At 47.6% G+C, this 12,645-nt stretch overlaps 1 protein-coding gene across 1 annotated transcript in view; it reads right to left on the minus strand.

Annotated features, from left to right (window-relative positions):
* Window positions 1–12,645, minus strand: part of BUB1 (BUB1 mitotic checkpoint serine/threonine kinase) — a 34,278-nt gene that overhangs the window by 8,771 nt on the left and 12,862 nt on the right. The window contains exons 16-29 of the mRNA XM_055816213.1: window positions 12,398–12,488; window positions 11,986–12,099; window positions 9,309–9,311; window positions 8,282–8,338; window positions 8,061–8,205; window positions 7,510–7,706; window positions 6,490–6,530; window positions 6,111–6,217; window positions 4,646–4,698; window positions 4,346–4,536; window positions 2,731–2,891; window positions 2,034–2,368; window positions 1,226–1,278; window positions 563–700 (exon numbers count right to left, since the gene is read on the minus strand). Of these exons, the coding sequence (XP_055672188.1) occupies window positions 563–700; window positions 1,226–1,278; window positions 2,034–2,368; window positions 2,731–2,891; window positions 4,346–4,536; window positions 4,646–4,698; window positions 6,111–6,217; window positions 6,490–6,530; window positions 7,510–7,706; window positions 8,061–8,205; window positions 8,282–8,338; window positions 9,309–9,311; window positions 11,986–12,099; window positions 12,398–12,488 (1,686 nt within the window). The remainder of the gene's footprint in view (window positions 1–562; window positions 701–1,225; window positions 1,279–2,033; window positions 2,369–2,730; window positions 2,892–4,345; window positions 4,537–4,645; window positions 4,699–6,110; window positions 6,218–6,489; window positions 6,531–7,509; window positions 7,707–8,060; window positions 8,206–8,281; window positions 8,339–9,308; window positions 9,312–11,985; window positions 12,100–12,397; window positions 12,489–12,645) is intronic.

The raw sequence follows: 12,645 nt of genomic DNA on the forward strand, positions 1-12,645 counted from the left end.
ATGGCTCACATCTGACATTAGAAACACAATTGCATTTTCCCTTTTAGGATTTTGAAGCAGCAATGTTTGGAATTGACAGTTTGTTAAACAGTCAAAGACCTTTCGCATAAGTCATCCTTGTTTCAGCTTTGGGGAAGCTCGATACCAACTAGAGTTGCCTTACTTAACTTCCTAACACTCTTCCACATTAGTCTGTTGTAGGTCTTCACCTCGGGAACCGGAGTCCCTGACAGCACTGACAAAGGCAGCTCAGAGAACACGCTGCCCACACAGCGTGGCAGGTGTACCCCCAGCAACCCACCCGGGAGCTTATAGCATGTGGCTGCTGGGATGTCAGTAAAGCACCTACTTTTACAAAAAAAAAAAAAAAAAAAAAAAAAAGTTTTGGGTCATCCAGACAATTGCAAAAGAAGAGTACCAATTTAATTTTATTTTCCTCTTTGACTGAATGCTGTGCACGCCCATCGCTAGATAGCCTCCGCGTATAATTTGGCTCCACCGAAATGACCAGGCAAGGTCCCATTAACTCCAGTGGAACCAGCATGTTATTCCAGATGCTTACCCAATGCTTCCTTCGTATGAACTGTAGGTGAAGGCTGCACTTTGAATGGTGTTGCCTGCCTTGCTCCTCCCAGCGAGGTGTTCGGCGTAGCTTGAGAAGCATTTCCAGAAGCAAAGGCAGAATTTCCAACTAGAGATGCTAGAAAGGAGAACAGCGAGATCACTTCTGAAGCAGCCTGGGATTGTTTATTCACACTGCGGGAGCTAGCAAAATGTTAGTAAGAAAAGTAAATAAGATGAGTAGCAGAATGACAACCCAGAATTTTGGGAGAGATTTTGGCTTGTTCAGAGATCTGCTTGGCAGATTCCCAAGGAGTCTGCCCTGAAGGGCAAAAGGGACCTCGGAGAGCTGGGTGGCCTCTGAGGCTCAGCCTTCAATTCACAGGAGCAATCCACTCAGACACAAAGTCAAGCAGGCAGGAAGCCAGCAAGGACAAACAGGGAACTCCCGACCGAGCTCAGACAAAAAGGAATTGCACAGAAGGTGGAAACAGGGACTAGCTCCACGGAAGGGATACAGAGACATTGCCCAAACACGCAAGGATGGAGTTAGCAAAGGCAGCAAGCGTAGCTAGGGTTGGAACTAGTAGCCACGTACTATTGACTCCCCACCAGTATCACTCATACCAACAGCACCAGTCCTTACCAAAGCTGAGCCCATTACCTTCTTTCGCACCCACAGAAGTAGCTAGCCCAGCAGATCTCTTGGTAGGGCACCTTCAAAGGGAATATTAAGAGCATTAGTTCATCCCAGACAGACAGCAGGTAGCGATTCCCTCCCCCCTGCCCCCACCACAACTGACTTCTTTAGTCACACAAATGAAGCAACTGAGAGATCCTCTAGAAAATTGTTAGAGGCTGCCCCCAGAGAGATTCTCATACAGTTGCCAATAGGTATAAAACCTGAAAGGCAGCAGAAACCTTTAGAAAAGCCAAACTGCAGGCACTGAATGCTCTTCTTGGATACAGCGTGTGCTCCATAACGTAAGCGAATGACAACTAGTTCATTTCCTCTTGTTGGCCAAGCCCCTCAGCCCAGGTTCCCCCTCGGCCCCCCAGTATTAGCTAAGGCACACAGGGCAGGAGTGCAGAAGGTAAATACAAGCACTTTTTTCTTCTCTGGAGACCTTTGTGGCCAAGACACAACGTGTGGGATCTGCACGAACTAAGCATATCGTGTTACTCCAGGCATGGCAAGGACAGCGATGCTGAATAATCACTTCAGTTACACACTGAATTTCCTCTTGATTATTACAACTAAAACACAGGGTTAAAGGAATTAAAAACTGAAATGAGGACTGTAAGTTACGCAAGTTTGATCTATGTCTAAATATTGGTTTCCATGAGCCACTTCAGATTTTTATTTTTTTCCAGAAGAGGGAGATTATTTCTTTTTTAGTAATTCTCAGCTGAAGTGTAGACAGTGAAGACTGCAGAATTTGCAAAGCAAGAATAAGCCTGTTCATACGTACTGTTCTCCAGCGCTCCAGTTAAGAGTGGATCTAGGATGCGCCTGTTCCTGAGCTGAAACATTATTGGACAGAGAGTGTAACAAACTGTTCTTGAGCTCTCCAAGCTCTAGCTGAGTTTTGACTGCATCCTTCTTATCTGTTACTTCCCAGAGGGAGGCTGATGATATCTGGTGGTCAACGGGTCTCACTGGCTGCAGTGTAAGAGCAGTGGACGATAAAGCGCTTGATTGAGGCTGGTCTGGCACCAGAGCTTGGGTGTTTTGCAGATCTGAGTTTTGACAAGATGCCATCCGGTTCTGCTGTAGAGCTGCACTGGGTATCACATGTGGATGCACCTTTAGAGGAAAAAAAATGTTCTTTAACACTCAAACACCCCGCCCCAAGTATAGCCTTTTCCAAGTATAGACATTTTCCCTTTTATTTCTGCATAACTAGAACAGTTTTCCAGGCATAAGAGCACTTCCATATGCAACCAAAACTAAATTGTGGAGAAGCAAAAGCAAACTTTTGGGTTTAATGATTAAAATTTACATCATCAAGTATTTAAAGTTATGCCAGCTATCCATACTAGTCAGATATTGCAGCCTGAACTTCCAGATTTGGTTAACCAACTACTCTGGCTACTGTCTGAAGCACGGTTAAATGTTGTGAGCGATGTTGACGAGGACTGCCCCTGTGGATCACACTACGTACTTACCACCCTCTTATTTGGTTCAGCTGATGCTGTAGGTGCTGGCTCCAGTCTAGTTTCCTCCAAGCTTCTGGTGAGCTGGGTGAGCTGCTCCAGCTTCTGCTGTAGGGCTTGCAGTTCAAGGACAGCTGACTCTTTTTTCCTTACAGAGTCTCTCTCTTCTTCTTCTAAGGATTAAACAATGACATTAAGCTAGACAGTTAATCAATACCCGAATGAGTTTCTCAACACAGACATTACAAGCTGCTTGAATTTAAAATTTAGATCTATAGTCTGTATGACAACAGGATGACACTCAGCCTTAGATGCCTAAGTTTGGGAGAAGGGGATGTCTCCCCCATGACCCACTGTGTCCAACCTCTTGCTCCTGATCCCTCAGGGGATGGCTACACAGTGCTACCTCAGCGTGAGCCCGGCGATCAGCGGCAGCCAGCCCTCACGCTTTCCAGAGGAGGCGACAGGCCAGCCTACCTCCCACCTGCTGCGTGCTTGCGGTGCCAGGCCCCGTGCTGCTGCAAGCACACTAGTGGCACCCATCCTCACCACAAAAGGAAACCAACCCAAAAAGATTCCACCAACATGCCCCTTTGGTAAGGCTTCGGTGGGGATGGAGCCTGCCGTCCCCAAGGGAAGAGGCCCAGCTGGGAATTATCATACACAGCTGCTGGATTAAAAAAAAAAAATAAAATCCAGACTCAAACATTTGTTTTAAAAACACATTGCCACCTACACTCCCACTGAATCTCTCCCTGTCCCGCTGAGTACAACTCATCCGTTTCTTCCTTTACCAAATGAGATAATTCCTTCTTACGTCCAACAACATTCCCCAGCAACCTTTTTTCTTCCTCCTATAAATGGTCAGATAAACAACTAAATTCCAAGTAGCGGCTCTTTATTTGCACTCAGTTTTGGCTTTGCTTCTCTACGACCTAATCTGTCCATTTGAAAGCCCACTACTTGTTCTCCAAAACATCATCATTCAGCAAACAAAGGTATTACCTCTAATTACAGACTTTTCTATGCCTTGAGAACCCTCCCAGCTAGAAGCCTGCCAGCGCAGACTATACAAGAGGCATCCCGCAGCCACATTTGCCAAGGCGGCCAAGTGAAGACAGTGTCACTCTGCTGCAGCACGCCTTTGACTGACTGGGGCCAAGGACAAAATGTGGCATCATATGTGACCATATGGGAGTTTAAAGCGTACTCTGAGCTCTCTCTGATTACAGCCTACTGATAGGAACCAAGACACTCTCAATCTTGAATTACTGGTGGCAGAGCGCCACAGCTAGAGCTCACCCCAGGGTAACTAGTACTGCTAAGAGCTGCTCACACTTCCCTCCTGTTTCCCCAGAAGAAACTCCATTCTCTATGAAAAACTAGGTTTGAAAAGACAAACCCAAGGGATGAGCTCAAACAGTAAATATCGATGTCAGTTGTTTGGCATGTTACCTGATATTCCCAAGCTCACCCCACCCTGTTTCTGTACAGGGATGCTAACCTGGGCTTTGAGGACAGTTTCAGGCTTCAGTAGAGAGCTGAAAAGAAATGAATGCAGCCAACTACTGTTTTTTCAAGAATATAAGAATGTTTCTGAAATAGCTAGATGGAAAGAGAAGAATACCCCATTCTTGCTGTCTTCTGAGGCGCTCGTGTTTCTTGAAGTATCTCTTGGCTCTTAGCTCCTCAAAGGAAAGTTCAGAGCCTTCGCATACGAGCAGGTTTTTATCATACATTGCAACCTGCTCACATTCAACAACAGTAGATGATGACTTGGGAAGAATTTCAGATTTGGAGATGTACGTAACATACTTCCTGTGAGGAAAAATAAGAAAAAACTCTATTCAAGTTAATTGGACTTATTCTGGGAGCGTGTTAATTTTTCTACAGTGCGACTTAAAAAAAAAAAACCCTACACACTTACACTTCTTCTCTTCCACCAGAAGAACTGGACTGAGTACCAGCAGAATCAGGACTCTAAAGCAGGGCAGGGGGAAACAAAAAATAAAAAAAAGAAAGAATTCCAACATTATAGTTAGCCATCCATTTCAACAAGACCAGCAGCCACGAAGCCCCCAATATTTAATTCTGACTGAAGCAATGACAATACAGACCACGAGCGTGGCAAGAACACATCCGAGTGTTCTACAAGTCATCAGAACCTGAGGAAGTTCATCCTGAAGAATTAACCATGTAACAATTTGCCATAATCTCAGAGAACTTTTGGAAGACGAACTAAGATCTCAGAGAACTAAGAGAGACAGATGTAGTTCTGGGAACTGCAGTCCAGAAGGACACGGGAACTAGTTGAACAGGTAGTTTCTATTACAAAAAACAGGCACGTCTGTTAAAAATCACTTGGGTTTGTTAAGAACAGACCGGATGGCCTCACCCAATTTCTTTCTTTAACAAGCTATCCGACCTCAAGTGAAGGAATAGGCAGCAGACATGGTAAGTTTTAAGCTCTATTCCATCATGCAAGATATCTTTCAGTATTTGCAGGCAATACCAAATGGAAAAAGACACAAGCACTTTAGAAAACAGGACTGAGTTGAGAAAGGTTGCATCAGTTTCTTACCCACAGTCTTTCACTCTTTAATTTCACCTCCTGTTCACTTTTCATCTGACTGCGTTACAAAGACTGAAGAATTTTAACTAGCCCTGCCAAACCTCAGAAGAACGAGCGCTGCATTCTGGTACTTAGCCGAGTTAAAAGAAGTATGGTTTCTTCTTTTGTTGTTTTATTGTGGGGAAGGGGGTGCAGGAAGACAACTACAGGGTGACAGGATTTGAACTGTAAAGTTAACTCAAGACCTCCACAAAGTATGAACAGAACCTCACCTGGAACTTTTTATGAGACCCAACTGGCAAGCTACAAAGAGGCTCATGAACTGTGATAAAGTAATCCCCTACTCATTTCTCAACTCAACAGATTGACTTCTACAAGAAGCCACCATCCCACCAAGTACCAGCCCGGAAATTTCTCTTCTTCCTCTGGCATTATCTTGTATTCATTCTTAAAGAGGGTATTTAAGAGGAATTTCACCAAAATTCAGTGTAGGCAATTTCCAAGAAGCATGGCTGGCACAGAATCTATTTATAATATTACTCCTCTGGAGAATGCTAACCGGCTGGATGGATCACTCTGCCTGTGGTTCTGGAAACTTGTCAAGTGACTAAAAAGTGTGTCCCAATGCTTCCCCATTGAGGTATTTCTACAAAGATGTGATGCTTACAGGATAAAACCCTCCAGTAACATTTTTGAGCTACACGAGATGTAGCTAGCATATTTTATCTTTGTTATCCAGTCAAGATCATCAATCTAAACTTTATGCGAGGGCACTGCGTTTTCCCCACAATGTACAAATTGCTCATTAATAGTAATTTACCTGATTTTTGCAAGTGTATGGTGGGTCAGTAGGACTTGAAAGACCTTTTCCAGTAGTCATCTGATTTGCAGCCTGTGAAGTTTGAAGTGGTTTTATAACGGCAGCACCTGGGACAGATAACATAGGTTTGCATTAATGAGTATGAATAGTTTTCTTATTTATGGATTTCTATTAACTAAGCACTAGAAAACTAATACCTCATTTTGAATACACTCCCCTTATGAATTTTAAATATGGCCAGGAAAACAGAAATCACCACCACCACCCCCCACCCAGCTTCTACAGGAAAATTATTTTCCTCAGTGACAAAACTCACTGATTGAGTTAAGAGAGTCATCTAATCGAGCTGCAGCTCACAGGCAGGTGTCTTCAGCCTCACCTTGCAAAGGAGGATTCCAAGGATCATAATTCTGCAGCCAGCTAAATTGCAAGAAACGTCAGTTATTATTGTTGAGTCAGTCATTCCTCCCCATACCCCAGGAACCTTTGATTTCCTCGTATGGTCACCATGCCACAAAATTTAAGACTAAAAAAACCCCTCGTTAGCCAGAGGACGCTCATTACTGTATACCAATATACACTGTTAGCTTCACATTCACAAAAATAAAAACACCTGCAATAGGTGGCAGTTTGTGTTTTATCATCACCAGAGGGAACACACAGCATCACGATAAGCACCAGAGCTTCCAACAGCTAAGCGCTAAACTCCAATGGGCACCCATTCGCAGCTAAGTACTCTGTGATAAGCACAAGTAACTGGACACACATATTATGGTCAACACATCCCCAAAGTGGGCTAAAAAAGTCCAGCTCTGATCAGCAACTGATGCCCGATTTCACTGCAGTTCCAGCTATGGCCACAAACCAAAATCAAAGAGGGTCCAAATGAAGCAGCAGCTGCAGTATGCATTCAGCTGGCAGTGCCAATAGATGCACAGGCAGCTACGGGATGAGCCACAGCCAGTTAATACACTCTGGAAAACATACAGATGTCCCAAACTTGAAAAGTCTGGTGTCATTAGCATGGCCAGCTTGCTTGAACTTCCAAGTAAGGAAGCTCACACACAGTATTCCCAAGGTAGACAGCCTGAAGCGGACCAGGCTATGCATCTTTATAGCTTCGAACTACTTAGCAGATGCTAGGCAGGGAAGAAAACCCCTTCATTGATTCATTTTTGGGCCTTACTTCACTGAAGACAGTCTGGTACAGCCCTTCTCGATACACCCTCCAAAACCTCCAACAAATACTGAACAGCAAAGTATTGTTGAGTTTATACGTGCCTTTAACTGAAATAATCATTGGCCTACTCTGCTATAGTACAGGGCACATACACAGAAGACAAAGAAATAATTATCCGTGTGCTATTTGAATAGCTCAATAAGATGGGTCAAGAATTACCAGTAGAGCTGTTGCAAGCACTCTCGTGGCTGTGCCTGGTTGTGAAGCCCTTTTTGAAGGACAGCTCCTGCACATTGCACGTTGCCTTCTTTTACAAGCTGCTGAGCCCAGGCAACATAGAAGTTAGATGCCTTTGTACCAATTCCGTATCCGTACAGGCAGTCAAAATACTGACAAGGAGAAGTGATGAACTCTGCCTGCACAAGATAAAGATGCAGATGTTTCAAAAACGTCCAAGGAAGTCACAGGCAAAAAAAAAACCCAACAGCAATTTCCCAGATACCATCATAGGAAAGCGTTATTTTCCCCAAGATAGAAGCAGCTGGTAGGTAAGTTACCTCCCACCAGGTAAACAACAATGCAGCTTCAAAACCGCACGCTATCCTTCAGCAAGGCTGAGAAGTTCGGAGCCCCTGCAGAGAGCAACGCAGCGGAACTCCCTGCCCTCCCCCGAGGGCTCCTGCTGCTCCCACAGCTCTCTGCAGCCACAGGGCTACGGACCGCCGGGGCAGCTTCAGTTTTTGGGGGCAGCTTAATACGCGTGCACCTACCAGCTTCACGCAGTAGCTAACGAATCTCGGATCCTGGCGGTACCTCTCGTGGCCGATCCCCGCCTGCACCAGGCGCTCCAGGAGGCCGGGCAGGCGGCTCTGCCGCTCCGGCAGGGGCAGGCATCCCTCGGCCCACCGCGCGTACCTGCAACGGTCCCGCCGGTCAGCGCCCGGCCGCGGCCCGCAGCCCCCGCCGGCAACCAGGCCGCGGCCGCGCTGACCTGTCCCACACTTCCAGCGGGTCCGGCCCTCGGTAGCTCCGCAGCTCGGCCTCGTAGCTCCGCATCTGGGCCTCGTAGCTCCTGCAAGGCAGACGGGCGCCTCAGGCCAGGTCAGGCCGAGCCCGGGGCTGAGGTCTGCAGCCCCCAGCCCTCAGGGCGGCTGCCCCGCCCCAGAGGGCCCCACACCCCCAGCCTACCCCTGCCCCAAGCCCCCCCCATTCCCCCCGCCAGGCCCGGCCCCCCCCTGACCGCACGGCGCCGTCCATGGCCCCGCTCAACCACCGCCACCGATTCAAACCCGGCGCGCAGGCGCGCAGCCGCCCAGCGCCGCCTCCCTATTGGCCACCCTCTCCGCCAATCCCGCCTGCGGGCCGCCAGGCTCTTGTCACCCCATTGGGTGAGCGCCCGCCGGCGGGGCGGGGCCGGGAGGGGCTGCCGGCAGCAGGGCGGAGGCCCGCGGCGGGAAAACCCGGCTATCAAAATTTAATAAAAATATTCCAAAATTAAAAAATAAAAGTTTTTTTTTAATTAAAATCTTGAAAAATTAAACTTAAAAAGTATATAAATAAAAAGAATATATAATAAAAAGAATAAATGTACAAAGCAGTAACCCGGCCTTCGCAGGACGCTGCTGGGCAGAGGGACAGGGGGGCTGCGCAGGGGGACATACACAACGGCCACCTTGGGGCTGGCACGCGGGGGCCACACAGCCCACTGCCCCACAGGAGCAGCGAGGGGAGGCGCGGAGCCCCCCAGCCGGGCCCCGCTGTGCTCCCTGCAGGGTTGGGAGCCTGATGGCACCACATGTCCCATCGGGGGCAAATACACGAGGTGTCCACTGCTGCGGCCAAGGCGCAAGCAGGAGCCGTATCATCCATCATCGTGGCGGAGAAGGTCGGGAACCGGACCCCTCACACTTCAAGGAAATGATAAGCAGCAAGAATGTAGATAAGGAGTCTTCCGACAAGGCAGAGAGATAATTCAAGGATGCTAGGGTAAAATAATTGTGGTAGTGGGAGATTGCAACTTCCTACGCAGATGCCCTCCCCCCCACAGAGGGGGAATCCCCCGGTCAGGGAAGCGCGCACAGTAAATTTAAAATGAACTGTATCGTTAAATGAAAGCAAGAGAACTTTACACCAATCATAATAAAGGAATGTATGACTAGAGTCACTCAAGCTCCACCTGAGAGTAAAGAAAAGTATAAAAGGTGAATGAATGAGGGGAGAAATAGGGAAGAGACCACCGAGACTGACTGCTGGGACCAGCTGACAGGCTGAGCCTTTCTTCTCCCCTCCCCTCCCCTCCCCGCCCCCCCCCCCCCCCCCCCCCCCCCCCCCTTAGATGAGACTTAAACTAAGCACTTCTTCAGGAAGTTTTGAAATATCTATTAGAGAGTTACTCTCCGATATTTATAACCAGGCTGTATCATCTGTAACTTTTCCACATGTTTTACACTTAGTAACATTTTACCTGCACATGCTTTTCTGCAGACAGTCACTATCACCAGCGATCCAAAAACCTGTATATCTGTTGCACAAATCAAACTGCACTGTTAAGTCACTAGTCATCACAGTTTCTCATAGAACATGACCAAACCCCAGAGTGTGGCTGTCCTAGTTCACGAGCACGGCTGGACTGGCAGCACAGACCGCTATTAGTGTATCCAGATCTGCAGCAGTTTAATATACATATTAAATGCGACTGGACTGATGGCAGTAAATTGGACATCACTTAGAATTCAAACCCAGTCACACCTAACCTCCCACCTTGTGAGGAGAGTTAGAAGGCAAGGGGGTTTATTTTCTGCCAAATTACTCCATCCCCTTTAACACAACACCCATCATCATCATCACCACATCCCAGGACCCTGCGCCTGGGGGAGTGCGAGGAGGATGATACGATGCTGTACACCCAGCCCCTCCCATCAACAACTCCATGATAAATGGTTGCTTTTTTTCAGACTGCTGAATTTAATGCACTAAAAAGCTGTTTAATCCAGCTTACATAGGTCCACATATGCATATAAAAGTGCTGTAATACAACATTCCAGTTACAAGTAGGTATTTCATAACATACTGCATACGGCACCATTACTCAGCCGGCACGGTCAGATACACCAGCTCTCCCTCTGCTTTCCCATAAGGGTAGTTCCAGTTTCAACATTTATATGAGACTTTACATGAGAGAAAGCTCCTTTACATGATGAAGCTGTTTCCAGCCTCAGCTGTCCTTTCTGCTGCTTAATCCATTCCCCACGTGCTGAGCAGCCAGCCAGGGAACACGCTCCAGACCGGGGCAGCTGAGAATTAGCTTTTCCTTCTCGACCACCGTGGGTCGCCCCCATTAGGCTGCACTCTCAGAAGTCAGATTACTAGGTACAGTGGTGGCAGGGGACAAGTTTAAGATCTCTTCAAATGAAGGGCCTTCATCCTCAAGGGGTATCTCTGCCTCAAACATGCGCTGGAGCAGAGCATCAACCGTCCTGTAGCCTGCAGGTGGCCAAAAGAAGAGTCATTGTAAGCATCCATTCCTGTTCTTCAGCAGAAGTGAGGTAGCAGCTAACTTAAGGCAGCTCTTAGTCAAAGGCTGCTCCCCACGCTTTACGCTGAACAGGCAAGAAAACACCCCAAATTATGTTTCCTGGCGTTTTACCTCCACATACTTTTAAGCAGCGTAAGCACTTGTAAAGGGTAAGACCATTATTTTAAGTGCTTCTATTCCCGTGTGTCCTTCAACGGATTTGTGATCCCAGTGAGCTGACATGCCAAGAAGCACAAGCCTGGTGAACTGCTAAGGCATAGCAAGAAAGCCCACAGATCAAAAAGTAGCCACTAAGCTAGAGGAAAGAAGCATACAGTCACCCTGTGATCCAAATCAGGACGAATACAAAGTGCATGTAGGAACGAGAAAAGAAAACCAAGTCTCGGCAACAGCAGCACCACAGCAATGTCTGCGTGGGCTGGTAAGGAAGACAAGCGTGCACAGAAGGGCAGAGGTAGGAGAGAGGAAAAGGAGTTGCTACAGAAGTAAAAAGAAACAGCAAACGTTAGAGTGTCCACAATTCCCAAAGTCTCCAGCTGGGTTTAGCAGTCTTTGTAGCCCAAAGGAAGCAGATGTGCTTAGGAGCTTCCTCAGAGAGAGGGTTACGATCAGGGACAGTTCAGAGCCTCGGCCTCTTAAACAAAAGACTGAGCACACTGTAGGGCTGCACTTACGTTTGGAGGCAATTTTAAACACCAGCCCTTTAGACTGTGGCTTTGTTTCACCTTCCCCCTCGAGGTCATGCTCGGCACTCTCCATGTTATCAAGGAGCTGTTCATCCTGGAGCTCATCCCTACACAAGAAGGGCCACAAGTTACCTAGAGGGGAGCACGTTCTACCCTGGGGCCCACATGTACTCAGAGGCAACGGATTCTCTCAGACAGGGCAAGCACCAGTCACGGTGTTAGCATCCAGCATCCTCCGGGCAACAGCCCTGGGCTGGAAAAGCTTGGCAAGGCAGCTGCAAGGCCAATGCAAGAAGCCTTCTGGTAACACCTAGACCAAGCCTACATGGTCATGACAGGTTAGCAAGAACTTTGTGACAAGAGGAGTCTCAGCTCACACCTTGGGACCAAGGGTGGCTTTTTCCTCCAGTCCCACAGCCCTCACATGTGCCATACCAGCCACAACCAGCACTGCCCTTTTTTGGGGGGGCTTACTCTTGAACTCCCATTCCCAGCTCCTGGATTTTCTGTTCAATGGCTGTTTCTACTTCACTCTTCTCTAGGGAGTACTCCACAAAGAAAGCTTCCAAAATGAATGACACAAAGATACTGAAAGAAATGATGAGCAGAATTACATGTCAGCGTTTCCTTACTGGCATGCCCCCTGCTTTTGGGCATCATCTACCATCTCCCAGGCTCATCACCCAGCACTCCATCCCCTCCTCTGCCAGACACGGAGAGCTCTCAGTCAGGGGAGATGAGAACAGATGCTGCAGATTCCTCTACAACACATCCTGCCTGTCTCCAAGGGCCACACCACCTGTGACACTGGGGCCATCAGCAGTGCCCTGGCAGCAAGCAGAGCCCCTCTTCCTTTCAAAGTGGCTGAGAGCAACCCAAAACTTACTTGACAATAATTATCACCATCACAATATGGAAGGCAATGAAATACAGCTTTGCAGCTTGAACTGTCACGCTGGCAAATCCATTGGCAAAGAGTATAACGGGAGTTAAGGGCAAGAACATTAAAGGAGAACGTCTTGCTGGAGAGAAGTGCAAAGAGAAGAACCAGATAACCTGGCCAGCAACAACCTTCTGACCAAAGCCCTCTGCAGGGACCATTTCTCTGTTGCCTGGCACTACGTGCACGGGTGT

This window comes from Falco peregrinus, chromosome 11 (genome assembly GCF_023634155.1).
Source record: "Falco peregrinus isolate bFalPer1 chromosome 11, bFalPer1.pri, whole genome shotgun sequence".
NCBI classification, from domain to species: Eukaryota; Metazoa; Chordata; class Aves; order Falconiformes; family Falconidae; genus Falco; species Falco peregrinus.